General features: G+C 52.9%; 1 protein-coding gene across 2 annotated transcripts in view; it reads left to right on the plus strand.

Moving 5' to 3' along the window:
• Positions 1–663: 663 nt before the first annotated feature.
• The window catches only part of NTN1 (netrin 1), a 184,972-nt gene continuing 167,363 nt past the window's right edge, over positions 664–18,272 (plus strand). Inside the window, exons 1-2 of one of the 2 annotated variants that reach the window (XM_084761866.1) lie at positions 664–783; positions 15,277–16,357. In XM_084761866.1, the coding sequence (XP_084617992.1) occupies positions 15,340–16,357 (1,018 nt within the window). In that variant the 5' untranslated portion in view covers positions 664–783; positions 15,277–15,339. Of the gene's footprint in view, positions 784–14,306; positions 14,831–15,276; positions 16,358–18,272 lie in introns of those variants that run through there. The other variant, XM_084761865.1, reaches the window with a different exon arrangement.

Below are 18,272 nucleotides of genomic sequence, written 5' to 3' on the forward strand. Positions count from 1 at the left end.
GGCTCATAATGTAAAAATTTTCAATAATAGCCTTAAACTCAAAATTCTAGTTGAGCTCGGACGCGGATTTTCAGGTGCTAGGGTCGGGTGTGAACAGCTTAAGGGTTCCAGGGCGGGTCAGCGGAAAGATGCAGTGCTCTCTGGCGGAGTCTGGAGTGCCTTCCTCCGCCTCTCATCTCTCTTTCAGAGGTGTAAATGACTCATTTCCAAGAGTTAACGGAGACATCTCCATTAACTCCATCTCCATCTATTTAAATATAGTTGCAGAAGGCAAATCAGCTATCCTATCCCCCTTGCATCACGGTCCAGTTAGCCTGACTTGAAGTGGGGGCGCGCGGGATGGGGCGTAAACTGCACGTCCTTGGACAAGATCCTTTGCTTCCCAATGCGCGTTTCCAGCTCCTGGCCAAACACCAGATTTCTTCAGTTCAATTCCCAGACCAACCCAAAGCTAAGGTGAGGGGGTAATTAGTGTGTCTCTAATTGCATTCGCCCTGTCCTCTTTAACTGTCACTGCTCCTTCATGGCCCCAACTTGAAGCCAACGAGGCAGGCAGCAGGACTGGAGCGAGCCATTGACTTCTGGTAGCGCCCACTCGGTTCCAGTGTGACCTGTGAGTGAGAGGCCATAAGGGCCGGGCAAGCGTGACACCACCTGGCGGAACCTGGGGGAAGAGTCTTAAAAGAGGGCGCTCCTCCGCTCCCAGCGCAATCCAGCAGGATCCACCAAAGAACTCGCTTCCCTCCGCTGACCAGCGTCTCTACACCTCCAACACCCCCGCAAGTAAGTGTCACCCGCAGGGGAGGCAGCCTAGAGACTGCCTGACGTTCGATCGCTCTGTCTGGGGCAGCGACGGAGGGTGGCGCCCAAGTTTTTGGAAGGCCTGGGAAGGCAGCTTCAGCATTCGCTGCCCGCTTGCACGGGGCTGGTGGGGTTGGCCCCAGGTTGGGGCCGTCTAGGGGCGGCCACCCGGCGCGGTGCACGGAGACAACCGCCCGCAAGCAGCAGGAAGCACGCACGAGTCACAGTCGGGTGCACTTGGTGCGCTCTGGCAGCAGCGATGCCCGCCAGCCCCAGCCTGCTCCCCGGCCGCGACCCCGGCTCTACGTCCGCCCGCCCGCCCGCCCGCCCGTTCGCCCCGGGGCCGCTCACGGTCACACCGGCAGGTCGCGCTCGGCGTCTGGCCAAGCCCTCCGGAGTCCCACCGCGCCCGCCCCTCGGGGCACCCCGCCCGGCCCTTTCCGCGCTGCGCCCCTCGCAGTCCCCATCTCCGGCAGCTCGCTATTTTCACACCTCCCAGTGCCCCGGCCCGGGAGCCTGATTCAGTGCTTAGTAATTAATTTGGCGTTTCAGAATGGTCAGCGGGCTGGATAATGGGCGCATTCATACTCCGGGCTAATCTGAACAGAGGTGGGAAGAAAGGCTTTCACAGACAGAAAATACCATTCGCCGAGCGCTCAAAGGGGCTGTCACTCCCAGAATAAATCGCCGCCGCGCCCGCCGGCTCCTCTGCCCATTTCCATACAGCCCCGGCCTGCGCCTTGGACCCGCCGGCCTCAGCCTGCGCGCCCAGGAATCACTCGCCGAGGGCCTTCGACGGGAAAGTCGGGCTAGAGCTGGGTCCAGTCTCATGCCAAAGCGGCTCGGGGAAAACAGGAAGCTGGAGTTAAGGGCACCGTGGACAAAGCACTAGAATAGAAAGCTTAAGTGCTGAGCTAGAAGGAGGCACAGCACGTTTAACACAAGGATGTTAAAGTTCCAGGATCACGTTCGCAAAAACGTAGGCGGGTGCCCGAGGTCACACCCTGAGATCCTAGGTGCAATGAAAAGGTTGTAGAAACAGGGCTGGGCTGGTGCAATCCCGACGAGAACCAGACTTTATTTTTCATTTTTGGGTTCTTTGCTATGTCTTGTCCTTCCGGGGGGATGGAAGTTGGGATGGGGCAGAAATTCACGTAGCTGTTCAGCCACTTCAGCCTGGATTATAGGGTCTTCTTGGGACTCCCTCCCCCCCTCTCTCTCGCCTTAAATGGCTTCTTCACTCAGAATAGCCCCCACTTTGACCCCCAAAGCCTATTGGTCTGAATGTTGGAGTCTTCTCCTGGTTCTGGTGGAAGGGGATCCTGGGCTTCATCCGCATCCCTAACGCCCACAGCAAAGCTCTGGAAAGGGCTGCGCTGGCTGAGCTCCATCCAGAGAGAAACTCTTGGGACTTGACTTTCCTAAGAAGAGGGTTCGTTGTGTGTCCACCTGGCTGGGTAGATTTGGCCCCGAGGTGTTGGCTCCTTCAGAGGCTGGACCTGTAAAGAGGGGGGCTGGGAAGAAAGTGGGCGGTTCTGGAAAGGGCAGGGTGTGCCCGGGAGAGGGAATTCCATGCCACTCACCAACTTCTGACTGGAAGTCACTCCTCCCTTCTGAGGCTCAGTTTCCTCGTTTGCAAAACAAGGGTAAAATGAGATCACATTTGGCCCCAAGTGCTGGAGGCTTGGGGTAGAAGGCTCCCACACTACTCACACCTCCAGCCACCAGCCCGGAGAGCACAGACCCTTGGCATCTTCCCAAGTCTTCACCAACACCTCCTTGGCGTGTTAGCAACCGCGCTTGCGTTTTCTCTCAGGATGGCGCCACCCTCTCCTTGCTGCAACTGGGCAGAGACTCCCGGTTCTCCTAGAAACTGCTCTCTAAGTGCTCCTAGATATGGGGGAGAGCATAGTCCGAATGCCACATTAATTTATTTAAACTTTCGTGCATTTATGTATTTACATTTGTGTTCATTTTACTCCGTGTACTCTGTACACCAGTGACACAGTGCCCGTAGAGGCTAGAGGACAAATTGTGGGAGACAGTGCTCTCCACCCTGCGGGGTCCTGGGGAAATCAAACTTAGGTCACCAGGCTTGGTGGCAAATGTTTTTACCCACGGAGCCCAGGACACTACATTTTAAATGATCTTCCCCAAAACAATGATGCCAGTGATACAGGGACCATGTTAAGTGCCGCCCACACTGGGCTCTTCCCAGAAGACCACGCACCCAGGCTTACAAACTCTGATTGTTCTCTGTAGCTCTCATTTGATCAGCAAAAGCACTCTGGTAGCATAATGAGCAGAGGGTATTTCTAGAAACTACTGTCAAGTCCTGAGAATTTGCAGCCAATCAGAGCAGCCGGTTGATGAGCTCAGCATCCAAACAGACGAGGAATGGCCTAAGATGGCTCCAGGCTAACTGGACATTGAGGCCTCCAAACCAGTATGCCTCCATAGTTGGCTCTCACCTTGCACACTGCCAGCGTTGCACAGACAGGTACAGCTGTGTTCAGAGGTTACCATAGCAAGAGGAACCTGCCCATAGCAGGGGACAGAGCAGCCAGCCACAGTGGGACCTGGGCCAGCAACAACTCAGGTGTGAGCTATGACCTAGAAAACGTAGCACCTGACCTTTTTACCACACTAGGCCAGAAAGACACGAGATAGGAGAGGGTTTGAAGTGGCAGAAAGGAGTGGACACCAGTGGGCAGGGGCGGGGAGGGGGGAGAGGAAAAACCGTTAGAAGCAGAAAGGGGGGCCGGGGAGGGACTAGTCCCTATTTATGTAAGCCATTTGTAGCTGTGGATTGTAAAACCGGGCAGGATCCTCAGGAGTAATTCATAGTGTTTGGACAAGACAAACATTGTTCTGCTTTAAACAAACCCCCAGAAAGGTCAGCTTGGTTCAGCCCTTTGCTGTGAGTTGCTGAGACTATCCAGATGATGAGAAAATCAGATCTTAGGGGAGGGGGCCCAGGCAGGAGGCAGTGGCCTCCTGAGCCCTTGGTATGCTGGGGGATGCTACTCCCTTACAAGAAAGGGGCCGTGGTGGCTCCTGGTGAAAAGGCTTGGATCCTACTCTGGAGCCAGGGGACACTGGGCACATCTGTGCACATCACAGACGATGAGATTTCCAAGGACTATGCAAGTTCTAGGGCAAAGCCAAGACTTGTCATGCGAGTGAGGAACTGGTAGGAAAATAGTTCCTAGAGGAAGAACTAGACCCAATAAAGTCGGCCCCAGGTATGCTACTGGTCACCAAAGCTCATGCTCCATACACTAGACATTCTAACTGTGCTTTCTTGGTCCACTTGGCAAATAGGGTTTTGTTTTGTTTTGTGTTTTGTGCCTGCTCTGCAGAGTTTTATGCTAAGTGTTTAGGATACAGCACAGAGCAGCCGGTCCAGGGTGGGGGTGGGGCTACAGCCCAAGTCATGGTTTTCTTCTCTGTCTTCCCTAAGACAATGCCACAGCCCACCTCTCCACCACCAGCATGGCGGCATGGCCGGCTAAGCACCCAGGTCTCTCAGCAGTGAGCAAAGTGCTCCGAAAGTGTTAGCTGCTGTTATAGTTGATGGTTGTGACAGCATGACCTCACCAGTTCCCAGCTGAAGAGGACATTTTTATTGTTATTTACCATGCAGGCTCATCATCTTATTTAATTAATAATAATGTATTAATAGTGTTGTCCAATATTTCTGTGATGTCTGCTATTATTCCCCCACCCCCTGCACATGATCTGGGGTTAGTTTCTGTCCATCTTCAAGATGCCCTTGTAGGTGGCAGTAGCGCCTTGGTAACTGTCTCTTCGTGAGTTAAAATTGGTTAGTGCTTTTTTGACACTTTGAGGTCTTTTAAATACGATTTTGCTTTATAGTGTTTGGGGGGGGTCAAAGCTAGTGCCTTGGGCTTGCTAGGCACCTTCGTCACTTCTGCTGTGTGGCAAATACCCCGACAAAGATAACTTAAGGGAGAAAGAGCTTGCTTTGGCTCACCGATGATCATCATAGTTTGGGGCAGCAGCAGGAGCTTGAGGAAGCTGGTCACACTGCACCCATGGTCAAGAGATAGAGGGAGGCAAATGCTGGTGCTCAGCTCACTTAAAAAAAAAAATACAGTCCAGGATCTAAGCCTGGGGAATGGTGCCACCCACCGTGGGCAGGTGTTCCTATCTCTAATCAAAACAATCCCTCGAATACCAGGGCCAGAATCCCTTCTCCCAGGTGATTCTAGTTCAAGAAGTGTTTCACTGAGCTTCACCCCACCCAGTCTCTTGCTATCTATAGAAGGGAGGGAGGAAGGAAGAGAGGGGTTCTGTCCTTATTTCTCACTAGAGGATGTCAGTGCTCAGGGAGGTGAAGTGCTTTGCCCAGTATCACAAGATGTTACTGCAGGTGCGCAATGTTGGGTCGGCTGACCACACAAGGAGTTCCCTGTGAGACCCCCTAAGCCAGGTGCTCAGCCTCAGGCGTGGCACTGGCCCCTTAGGCTGAGAGCTATAACCATCAGCTGTGTGGAGTCTCTGGCCTCATTCTGGGGCTGGCAAGGTGGCCTGGCTGATGTCAGCTCTTTGGTGAGTTAACGGCTCCCTCCTGCCCCCCGAAATCCTAGTTCCCTTTGACACCTTATGATTGAAATGTTCCCCTGCACTGCCTATTGGAGTGTAGCCTCCCTGATTTTCTCCATGTGAAAAACAGATCCGTAATACCTCATTTTACTGACGTTTGGGGAAAGTTAAGCAGTTCCATATAATTGAATTTTGTGGTTAACAGAAGCTTACACCTTTAAGCATAGAAACTTTCTAATGTCATCATGTTTCAATAAAAAGAACCATTCTCTCTATCAAAATCATGATTCACCGCCACCACTGCCTAAATTATCAGAGTAGAACGCGGCAGGTGTTCTCTGGGTGGGGTTGGATGGCGACCCATAGGCCATTCAGTGACTTGCAGTCACCCCTCAGGAATATCGGTGTTGAGGTCACTTGCTCACTCTCTCTGGCCATAGGAGGACAGTAGATGAGGCACTAAGGGCTGCTGCTGGACTTTTACACAGTAATTTATGCCCTTGGGGAGTCTCTCCTGCAGTTGCTATGCTGCCAAGTATCTTCCTTGTCTGGGAGTTCTCTGCCCCCTCCCCCCTCTCCCGAAAGAAACGAGGATTTTTTTGACCTCGGGTTATAAACTCTCAAGGTCCCTGTTGACCAGAGTTCCTTACAGGTTCTTTCCAAAGCCAAGGTCGCCATTCACTCACCTGGGACTGAAGGATGCTTCCAACTGGACTCCAGCCGAGGGGCTGACAACAATACCTAAACATAAACACTCCAAGAGCTCAGACCTCAGCACTGTGAGCAGGTTAGGGACAGTTGAGGGGACATCACTGCCTATGACAAAGGACTCACAGGAGAGCTTGAGTATTGTGTTAAGACCAGACCGACCGTTACTGGCTACTCTTTGTTTCTTTTATTTACCACAAATCTTGCTTCTTCTTCTTTTATTTTCTTCTAATTGGGGTGGGGCACTTATGTCACATTGGTCTAAATTTCAAGTGGAGGAGAATAGGGGTAGGGGTGTCTCTTTAAGGGCAACTAACATATGCGAGTAGTGATGTAATATGTATGTGTGCATGTATGGAGGGAAACTACTGGTATTTAGAGGCCAGGGGTTAAGGGATACTAACTGTTCTGTAAGGGACAGGACCACAGTGCTCAGGGACGAGTGCGAGCTAACACCTGAGTGGAGTCTGTTCTTAAGGAAAGTGTTTGAAGGAATCATTTTCCAATCTTAGCTAATAACCTTTCATTCTTTTACAAATCATCTCTACCCAGATACACTTGTCTGTGTTCTGTGTCCACCCACACAGGATGCTATTCTAGGCAATGCTCTCCTAGGTAGCGTCACTCCAGGGTCATCTCTAAGCCAGCAAGTCTCAGCCAGGGCACCCTCTTCTTCCGTTGTAAATGTTAATGAGTGGAATTCCAGCCCTATGCAGAGGGCCCCCCACAAGTTTCTCTACCCGGAGATCCAGCCTTTCATTTGCACCCTTTGTTTCCTTCCACTGGGAGGATCTTCCATCCATGACAAAGCCTCCCCCACTGTGACCCAGTTTCTTTATTTTAGGAGTATTTAGGGTGGGATCTTGTCAAAAGTGTTTTTGCAAATGAAAATAAATTACATCTGCTGGGTTCTCTTATCCACATGCATTTTCCCTCCTTCAAAGAGCCCTGGTAGATGAAAGGGTTGGGTGGATTTGGGATTTGTACTGACTTCTATGCTCAACTCAACCCAGGAATCCTCAGCCAAGAAGCCGGGACAAGGGGAGGCCTGTCCTGGAGTGCAGATAAAGACCTCCAAGGACCTGCAAGTCCCTTGAGCAGTGCCCCATGTAGCCACTCTGGTGAGACAGACTCCCGAAGGTTTGGAATGAAAGGACACCCCCAATTCTTTCAGGCTGAGGTATCTGGCAAGTAGATCTGAGGATTGCAGTTATTAAAAACAAAACAGGCTGGGGCTTGGGTGCAACACTATCCTAGCATGTGTGAGTCCTTACATCAGATCCCTAACAATACACACACACACATACACACATACATACACACACATACATACACATACACATACATACACATGCACATACATACACACATACACACATGCACACACATACACACACATGCACACACACATACACATGCACACACATACACACACATACATACACATGCACACAGACACACACACATACATGCACACATGCACACGCATACACACACACACATGCACACACACATACAGAAGCCTATTATATATGAGACATCCACTCTTTTCAAATCCCTGTAACAAGCCTATAAAAAGCAGGTGTAGTTACTTCCATTTCCAAATGACTGAAGTGATTCCTCAGTGGGTAGCGCAGCTTGCTTAAAGTCACATCACATGCACGCTGGTGAACATTTGGGGGCTGGAGAGACGGCTCAGCGGTTAAGAGCGCTGGCTGCTCTTCCGAAGGTCCGTGAGTTCAATTCCCAGCAACCACATGGTGGTTCCCAACCATCTATAATGAGATCTGGCGCTCTCTTCTGGCTGGCAGGCACACATGCAGGCAGGATGCTGTATACGTAATAAATAAAATAAACTTTTAAAGAAAAGTTAGTGAACACGAATCAAGGTCTAGCCTAAGCCATCCTGTTTCTCTTTCTCAAGGAAACACAGCCAATTTAGAGAAGCCAGGCGGCCCCACATTGCCTCTGGTTTCAACTTCTAGTCCATGCTGCGTTCCTAGGAACAAGGTCCTCCAGCTCTGTCTTCTTCCGTGCAGCAGAGAGGTGCTCAGAAGCCCAGTGGATTCGGGCCTCAGCTCACACTTGTGGCAGAACTCAAGCTTTCCTCCCGTCTCCTCTCTTCCCATTGAGGCCCCTCCCACCTTGTCCCTAGGTGCTGAGGGGTCCACACTCTGGTATCAGACTTTTTAAAATTAAGATTTATTTCTTTACTTTTATGTATATGAGGGTTTTGCCTGCATGCCATGTGCCGTGTGTTCTGGTGCTCATGGAGTTTGGAAGAGGGAGCTGGCTCTCCTGGAGCTGGAGTTACAGATGGTTGTGAGCTGCCATGTGGGTGCCGGGAATTGAACCTGGGTCCTCTGGAAAAGCAGCCAGTGCTCTTAACCACTGAGCCATCTCTCCTGCCCCGCATAAAACTATTTTGGTTCCAACATCTGCTCCTCTCCTTACCAGCAATGGGTTAATTATTTCCCCATGAAATAGAAATTTGAAAAAACTCCTAATATATCTTATAAAGACGATGAACTCGTGATTGCTCAAGCACTCTCTAGAGGACTGTGTGCCCGGTAGACACAGCACATGCTTGGTTTCAAAAGTGAAACCCAGCCAGGCGTGATGGCCCATGCCTCTAATCCCAGCACTCGGGAGGCAGAGGCAGGTGGATCTCTGTGAGTTCGAGACCAGCCTGGTCTCCAGAGTGAGTCCAGGACAGCCAAGGCTACACAGAGAAACCCTGTCCTGAAAAACCAACCAACCAACCAAACAACCAAACAACCAACGAAAACCCATATAGAACTATATCCCAGTACTTAGAAGGCTGAGGCAGGAGTATCTCAAGTTCAAGGGCAGCTTGGGCTACATGGTGAGGGCTTGTCTCAAAAAACAAGACGGTAGGACCTACATGCTGGGGTGTGTAGCCCAGCAATAGAGTGCTTACTTAGCACGCATAAGGCCCTGGTTTCTATCCCAAACACTGAGATAAAAAACGAAAAATAAATTGATAAATACATAAGGCTGTTTATGAGATGGAGGCCATCCATCTCACTCCTCTAAGGTCTGTATTGACTGACTTCTGGTCCTCCTTCCTCCCAGGACCTTAGCCCTGGCCCTCTGGGCTCCACCTCTTGGGCACACCCTCCTCATCCTGCTCACTGACTGCTCTTCTCACCCGCAGGCTACTTACTGCAGGGCCCACCCTCCCTGGGGACCCCACCCCCTCTGCAGTCTTCTCTCTGCCCCATACTACTTACTGCTTGATGCTCTAGGCGCCCCTCCCCCACCTGCTACCCTCTCCAGCCCGCCCGAGTTCCTTCTATCTTTATTTAAGCAACAAGCAGGAACAAACCCCAAAGATTCCTGCTTCTTTATGACCAGCATCGCTAGGCAGCCCTGCTTCCAAGTCCTCACCCCATCCTCCCCTAAGACTCTGTCCGTCAGCCTGGTGCTGGTCCCAGGCATCTTCACAACACAAAGAGCACCTTGACTACTATGTCTTTAAGTCACTTGTTACTTCCAAGGGACCCCCCCCCTCCCCACACTGGTTCTCAGGAGCCTTGTCACCCCTGGGGCTGCTCCACCTGTGGAGTCCTGATTTCCTGGCACCCCGTTTTGGCTCTAGGCCTACTCCATAACCTCCTCCGCCACCAGCACCACCCCTGCTCTCCTTAGCTCTGTCCAGAAGAAGTTTCGTAGAGGACAGAAATGCACCTTAGCAGCCTTGTCCAAACGCGGGGGGTGGGGGGGTGGGGGGGTGGGGGGGTGGGGGGGTGGAGGGGGGAAGAGGAAGGGGGTGGGGGATAACTGAGTAACTGCTTTAAATGTCATTGATTCGAATTTCTTGGTGCAGCAGTGGTAATGACTACATATGGTTCCTGGCCACATTCCTGGGCAGCACAGCTGTCCTTTCAGGCCTACGGGGGCTGCAGAGGTTCTGTGTTTGCGAGTGCGTCTGCGTCCCATGAGTGTGGGGGCTATGATCTCCTGCCCGTTCTTCCATTGGATCATCAAGCTGAGCAGGCTCTATTCTCCCCAGCAAGCCATTGTCTTTATCTCAGGGGACAAGGACATAATGCAATTCCAGTGCCCTCAAAACCTCCCGTGCCGCAGCCCTTCCCCCGCTCCCAGCTGTCCGTGCCACTTCCTATTTCATTGAAACCTGGGGAGCTTTCAGGCCACCTGACTGATCTCACATTGCCACCTCTCTCTCCTGCAGGCTCCTTCCTAATCACATAAGGCATGTTCAAATAGCCTTATCTTATGAACAATGGAAAGACCAGGCCAGCCCTCCTCCCGTGTCACCTTCCGGCTAGGCCCTGCTCTCTTTCCTACCGCCTGTCACCGCACTTGCTGGAAGCTGTCTGCACTTGCTATCTCTACTTTCTCTCACCTCGCTTTCACTCCACAACCTGGGACAGACTGGCTTGTGTCCCCCACCACTCCGCAGCAGTGGCCCCGTCAAGGTCAACAATGGCTTTCTTCCTTCAGATCTTAGCTCGGACCCTTAAGGCATGTGGCAGGGATCGCTGTCCCTTTTTCCTCTGAAACACCCATCAGTTGCTCAGACACCTAAGTCCCCAGATTCTTCTCTTCAGACCACTCGTAGGTTTTCCACAGTGTCCCACTCTCCCTTTTCCTAGCGTGTTCCAGCCTCGAGCTTTGCAGGTAGGGAAAGCTGTGAGCCCAGAGTGGCGGCTCCTCCCTCGCTAATGCATTCCTTGCTGAAACACCTGGGAATTTGCTTTCTCACCCAAGAACTCCACTATTGTTTTGAACTCTTTTGTACCCTGGATCCCGCTGCTCAGAGCCCGACGTGCCTTCATGGGGTGTATTTATAACCCCCACTTGGAGAAGAAACACTTGGACATCTGTTTTGTTCATTTGTCTCCTCAAAAGGCAGCATGCTTTAGGACGGGACATTGACAACTGAAGAGAGACTGCAGGCTGGTCAGAAACCGGGCTTCCATAAAACCTCCAAAAGAAAGAAACAGGACCATTTTGCCTAGGAGTGGGGGGTGGGGAGGGAAGGAAAGGGAGGAGAGAGATAGAGAGAGAGAGAGAGAGAGAGAGAGAGAGAGAGAGAGAGAGAGAGAAGATTTTGAAGGAGGTAGAGAAGTTCTAGTATATTCCAGAAGACCCAGACCTCTTAGATTGCAGGGTGAGACTGCCTTGCCGAGCAGGACGAGCTAGAGATCAGTTAGATGCTAACTGACAACGATAAAAGTAAACGGCACTGTCTGTCTCCCCACTCCACACCGAAGCTCACTAGCACCGCAGAAAACCCACAAGCCCCGCAGAGGGCAATTTCAAACTCACTGTTTCTCAAACTTGCTGTCATGCAGGATCCACCCAAAGCTCTCAGCAGAAGCTGCACGGCAAAAAAACAAAACAAAACAAAAACCAAAACAACCCTCTGTGGGCCCCCGTGTTTCAACTACTCCAAGATGTACCGAGGTCAGGGAGCCGAGTACCCCAATTTGTCTCTTTCAGACCCTCTTTGACAAAATGTGTTTTCCTGACTCAGTTCCGGTGTGGTGCCAGCCGCCTGTGTGGAGGGCTGATCACAGTGCCTGCCCCCACGGAGCTCTCTGCTGTGACTATTATGGGGATGTTTGCTCATTACCTCACACTGTGTTCCCTTTATGAGGCCCCCCCAGGAGAAATCCCTGTCTGAATTTAGTACAAGGAGAGTTGTAATTCTCTCAAGCAATAGATCTGTTTTTATCTCATGGACACTGGGAATCGTGTTCGGGACATGGTCTTCTTTTCATTTTGGCTGTAGGAAAGCTTAGGAACAAATTGGTAGCCCACCCACTGGAGGCGAGCAGGCCAGCCCAGGGTGCATTTTGGCATTATTCCCACGGGTGCTTTGTCTTCCCTTTGCCCTGTTCTCTCTTAGCTTTCCGTCTTATTGTATTATAGAAAACTGAGAACATATCAGCAAAGATAAGTCAAAATCACTGGCCTTTTCCCTTTCAGGACATAACCACGATGAACACTGTCTTCTAGTGGGCATTAAAAAAAAAAAAAAAGAAATGACATTACAGTGTGCATGTTTTTCCAATTTGCCTTTCCAATGTCATGAAACTCTTTGCACATAATTAAATGTTCTTGAAGTAATTAAAATTTTCTAAGTAGCTTCAGCAATTTAATACTGATGTAACTTATACTTCTTTATCCATTATGTGGCTGGTTTTCTGTATATGTATTTTATTTATTCATATAGTTAGCAATTGAATCAAGGGCCTTCTGCATGCTAAGCCAACACTCTACCAGCAAGCTACATGCCGGCCCTGGATTTGTGTGTATTTATGTAGGCATATGTGTGGCGGTTTATCTGACTGTGTTATGTAAATACACTATGTAAGCATACATAGTATACGTTATAATATTCCTGTGTGTCACCTTACTTGATACCCATGAGCCTATGAGGCAGAGGAATTGGTATCCACCTTTTACAGGCAAGAAAGCCAAGGCTGAAAAAGACGCAAAGAGTTGCCAGGGCCACACAGCAGAGGCAGGAGTGGGATCCAGGCACTCTGGCTCCAAACCCTGTCCTTCCAAGTGCTCTGCCGCCTTCCAGCATACCACTGAGATGTCAAAGTCCACGGTGGTTAAACATTTCCTTTATTCCCTCTCAGCTCTTTTCTAATTTATGTTATTTTGCCATGTTTTAAGTGCCCTTGTAAGTCACCTGCAGTCCTTTCTTCTACAAGGCAAGGCATAAATAAACAGCACAGAGTGGTAAATGACATAAGCAGGCAAAGCTACAACCCAGCCCTAGGGACTAAGGGTGAGTGCAGGCTGTCCCTGCAATGACATGGATTTATTTCCTCAGGCTGTGGCTGGCTCGCCTCCCTGGAAGAGCTGGCTTGGGTGGCCAGCTCCCAGGAAGATCAGAAAGGCCCAAGGAGAATGGGTCAGCCCAGCCCTAAGCCCCCTCCCTTTTTTTTTGTTTATTTTCAGAGTTTATGAAAAAGACAGTAACAAAATGAGACACCCAAGAGAGCTAATGAGTGAAACAAGGATGCCCCTGAGCCGGAACCAGGAATGGAGCTTTTCATCCAGGTCTGTTATTGGAGCACACATTTTAAATGAGAACTAAGCTTAATGGAAATTATGTTTCAAGCTCCCAGCCCTGTAGATTCTCACCTCTGAGCTCTTTGGCCGTGGCTGCAAGGCAGCCAGAGCGTTACCATCCACGTCCACGGTTCTTTTGTTAAGGTGACAGAGGATAAGGCCAGAAACTGGGTGGCCTGAGGACATCCCATGAGACTATAATTGGGTGAGATTATCCATTTGACAAACGTGGAGAGAAAGCTCAGGTTTCTTTGAGATGGGTTTAATGTTGCCTACGCTGGCCTTGAACCCCTGGGCTTAAGTAGCTCTCAAGCCTCAGACTTCCAGAATAGCTGAAATGACAGGAACACACAACCCACAGAGGAAAACCACTGCCCCAGGCTGTGAGCCCACGTTACTGTGTCCAGATTTCATTTTTTTTAAACAAGTAGAAGACTTGGGGCAAGTTATCCACAGCTCCTGAGACCTCAACGTCCTTAGCTGAAAAACAGAGTCAATTGTTACACTGCAAAGCTATTGTGGGAATCTCCCTAGGGACACTTAAAACAACAACAACAACAACAACAACAACAACAACAACAACAACAACACAACAAAACAGGACCAAGGAAGTGCCAAGTCAGCTTCGAGGGACCTCAGGAGGACTGAACCAAGCCCACCTCTGGAGTTCTGGACAGACCTGAGTAGGCCACAATCCAGGTGCTTTAGCTTCTTGGCCCATAGCCTCGAGTCCACTACTTCCAGGCCTTAAAGGAAATTTCGTTCCTTTCAGATGGGCCTAAGGCAGTGACAACTCTTGAGGTTTAGGTGCTGCTCCCTGTCACACCCTAGGGCAGCGGTAAAGAGCAGATAGCGTTCGGGTTCCTTTCCAGTTCCTCTTCCTCACCTCTGGGGGCCGAGTGCCCATAGGGGCACAGTGCGCTGTGCCACCGAGGCCACCAGGCTGGGTTGGAGGAAGGCCGCACCTCCGCGCAGAAAAGAAAACAAACACAGATGTGTTTCGCTGGGACCCGGAGGGAGAAAGCTGCCCTCACCCCCACCCCACCCCCACAGGGTGCGCGCGGGCCCTGCCCCCTCTCCGGGGTTTCCCCGGGCCCTCCTCTCGCTTTCTCTTTGTCTCTGCTGTTCTTTCTCGGGCTCCTTGGTTCCCACCCGCTCGCTCTCGCCCTCTGGAGCATCCCGGGGCCCGTTGGCTTTAACTTTCTTCTTTCCCGGGGTTAAAACTTTGCTTGCGAGCGGGCGGCTGCTTGCCGACGTTATTGGCCGGCGCCCCGCCCGGCGGCCCCGCCCCCGCGCTCCCCTCCGCCCCCCACTCTCAGCAGCGGCGGCGGCGGCGGCGGCGGAGCCTTCGGGGGCGTGCGTGCGTGTGTGAGTGCGCGCCAGCGAGCGCGAGTGTGTGTGTGCGCCCCGGGCGCGGGCAGGGCAGCACTCCGACCGCGGCGGGAGCCGGGCGGCCGCGTCGTCACTCGGGAGGAAGAGGCGGTGGCGGTGGCGGTGGCGGCCGGGGCCAGGACTGGGGCAGCGGCGGCTGCGCCGGGCATGGAGCTGGCAAGCCCGCGCTGAGACAGGACGCGCCTGCTAGCCGCCAGCGAAAGGCTTTCTACGGTCCGGCGCGCGAGCTCCCCGGCCGGGAGCAGGCAAACTTTTCTTTCTCTTTTGCCATCACTTAGAGGTAAAGTCCCCTACGCGGAATCTCCAGTGGGGACGCGACTGGGGAGGGGGTATTTGAGATGGACCCCAGATGGCGGGGTGTGTGGGGGTGGGAAAGGGACTCGAGCAGTGCGGGATTGGGAGCCCTGGGAGCCCTGGGAGCCCTGCTGCGTCCGAGACTTAGGTAACAAGGCGGGCATAGCTGCGGATGGGCAGACGGGCGCGGGCATGCCCTCGGTTGGCGGAGAGACTGGGGAGGCCGAGGAAGCCTGGAGGATGGCGCGCGGGCGGCTCAGGCTTGGAAGCCCCCGCGCTCGGGGGCCCCAGGGTCTTTGGAGGAGTTAAGCGGGCTGCCCCTCGGTTGGTGCCCCGGGGAGCGGGGCATTCGCCTGCCACTCCACCGAGGGCTGTAGGGTGCGGGGCGGACTGGCTGCTAGCTGGCTGAGCGCGGCTCCTCTTTCTCCGCAGGCGCCTGGTGCGGCGGTGGACCGACTCCTCGGCGCGGCGGGGCCGGGGCAAGCTGGCCACGGCATGATGCGCGCTGTGTGGGAGGCGCTGGCGGCGCTGGCGGCGGTGGCTTGCCTGGTGGGCGCGGTGCGCGGCGGGCCGGGGCTCAGCATGTTCGCTGGCCAGGCGGCGCAGCCCGACCCTTGCTCAGATGAGAACGGGCATCCGCGTCGCTGCATCCCGGACTTTGTCAACGCGGCCTTCGGCAAGGACGTGCGCGTGTCCAGCACCTGCGGCAGGCCCCCGGCGCGCTACTGTGTGGTGAGCGAGCGAGGCGAAGAGCGGCTGCGCTCGTGTCACCTCTGCAACTCGTCGGACCCCAAGAAAGCGCACCCGCCCTCCTTCCTCACCGACCTCAACAATCCGCACAACCTGACATGCTGGCAGTCCGAGAACTACCTGCAGTTCCCGCACAACGTGACGCTTACTCTGTCGCTCGGCAAGAAGTTTGAGGTGACCTATGTGAGCCTGCAATTCTGCTCGCCGAGGCCAGAGTCCATGGCCATCTACAAGTCCATGGACTACGGGCGCACGTGGGTACCCTTCCAGTTCTATTCCACGCAGTGCCGCAAGATGTACAACCGGCCGCACCGCGCGCCCATCACCAAGCAGAACGAGCAGGAGGCCGTATGCACCGACTCGCACACCGACATGCGCCCGCTCTCCGGCGGTCTGATCGCCTTCAGCACGCTGGACGGGCGACCCTCGGCGCACGACTTCGACAACTCGCCTGTGCTGCAGGACTGGGTCACGGCCACCGACATCCGCGTGGCTTTCAGCCGCTTGCACACGTTTGGCGACGAGAACGAAGATGACTCCGAGCTGGCGCGCGACTCCTATTTCTATGCAGTGTCTGACCTGCAGGTTGGTGGCCGCTGCAAGTGCAACGGCCACGCGGCGCGCTGCGTGCGCGACCGAGACGACAGTCTAGTGTGTGACTGCAGGCACAACACGGCCGGCCCTGAATGCGACCGTTGCAAGCCCTTCCACTACGACCGGCCCTGGCAGCGCGCCACGGCCCGCGAGGCCAACGAGTGCGTGGGTGAGTAGGGCGCCGAGGCGCCGCGGGCGGTGGGTGGAGACGCGGGCGGGGGCTCCTGGACCTCCCAATGGCGGGTTCTCCGGAGCGCGGGTGCCACGCGTCCGAGCATCGCGGGGTTGTGGGTTGCGGGGACGTTACCGTTGCTGCGGGGCGCGCGTTCTGAGACCTGGGAGTGGGACCTGGGAGGGCTGAGAGCGGAGGAGTCTGCTGGCTCCTGCAACACTAGGTGTGAATATCCATCCGGGTGTGTGTCCTCTTAACCCACTTCGAAACCCAGAAGCGGCTTGTGAGGTGCCTCCGGAGGTCGGGGGTGGAGGGAGTGGTTTGAAGAAAATTTGCCGACAGGTCTTTCTAATGCCAGGTTCAAACGGAAATAGACTCACCGCCTTCCTCGTAGTTTGCTCAGTGCCTGGGGTTCACCTCCTCCCCATTCCTCCCCCCTTCCAAAAGCTGCAGCTGGGCGCCCGGTTGGGGACCTGGGACGTTCCAGAGCCACAACCATGAATCCCTTGGGACCAGTTGGGTACCAGCAAATGTCACTCTTGCACCGTCCATTTGTCTTTTTATGGTTTGATTTTCTTTTTCTTTCTTCCCCCTCTTTTTCCCTCTTTTGAACAGCGTGTTCGTGTTAGCAAAAGGAGTGATGTGATTTCAATTAATTACTATCTACAGATTACAAAGGAGGCCTCAGTAACTATTTTAAACTAATTCAATCCTGGTCCAAAAAAGAAGCCTACCAGATTTTTTTGTTAGCTCCGGGGTTTGGTGAAATTGAACAGTTTTGAATTAACTAAGGACCCGGCGATTTTTAATGGAGTTTCAATTCCTGAAAGAGAGATCTGACAAACTGAGAGCTGGTGAATACGCCTGAGTCAGAAAGGAGGCTAAGAAAGCATACGTTCTACTTCTGAATTGTACAACTTTGTTGGTGCAAAAACTCCCAGCAACAGTTACCACCACCCCCCTCCAGTGGAAGGGAGGGAGGGAGGGAGGGAGGGAGAGGGGAAGGGGGGCAGGCAGGCTCTGACTCCACTTTTTCAGTATTAGATGTGACTGTCTAAATCTGACAGTGATTTTAATGAAAATCATTTAGTCCGTAATGTACCATTTGGTGTGCATCTTTTGTGAACACACAGATCCCCTCCCCCCCTTCCAACCCCAGAGAACCAGCGTAAGTCTCTTCAATCGTTTCACCCTCAGAGGCGCATTGCAGAGTTTGCTGGTCCCCACAAACACACGTTTTGAAGTCTGGTTCTGATTAATTGTGTCATGTTGTTGTCGAATAGTTTGTGCCTCATGACTGTGGATGCAGACTTTTGAGCAAGCGAGTGGAAAACATGCGCTGCCCCCGCCGCCGCCGCCGCGGAGGCCCACGCTGGAGCCCTGGCCTGCAGACGGCCCCGAGCCTGCTGTTGCACGGCAGTCTGTCCCAGCTTTTACAGACCTATTGCACACACCCCCTGACCTTCAAGGGACAGGAGAGCTAGCTTCCAGTGTGAAGAAACTAGGCTTCTGTAAGGCGGTGGCACCCGGACTTACTTAGAGAATGAAGAACCTTTGATCTGTTTAGTTCCCTGAGAAATGTTAGTCCTTCCCATCTCTTCTCCCCTTCTCTTCCTTTTGTCTGGAAAAACCCCTTTATTGACATTTAAAGGGACTCAGGGTTTTTGCTATCAGTTTTGGTTTGTGTCTATGAAAGGCGAGGCTGTATGCCCTCCAGCTGGGTTTAATTGGACAAATGTGAGTGGATACACTGAGGTGAATAATCTGCATTTGTGGTAAAAATATTACTAGCGTGGAGGTTCTTCCTGTCCGAGGGAGGTCCTGCTTACCCCTCATGCCAGTCCCCCTCTGTCCCTTAGGATTTGAAGACACAACCTGTTCTTTGTTACAATGACGCTCCCAGACTTGATAT

This window comes from Acomys minous, assembly GCF_964271855.1.
Source record: "Acomys minous genome assembly, chromosome: 16".
In the NCBI taxonomy this organism is placed as follows: Eukaryota; Metazoa; Chordata; class Mammalia; order Rodentia; family Muridae; genus Acomys; species Acomys minous.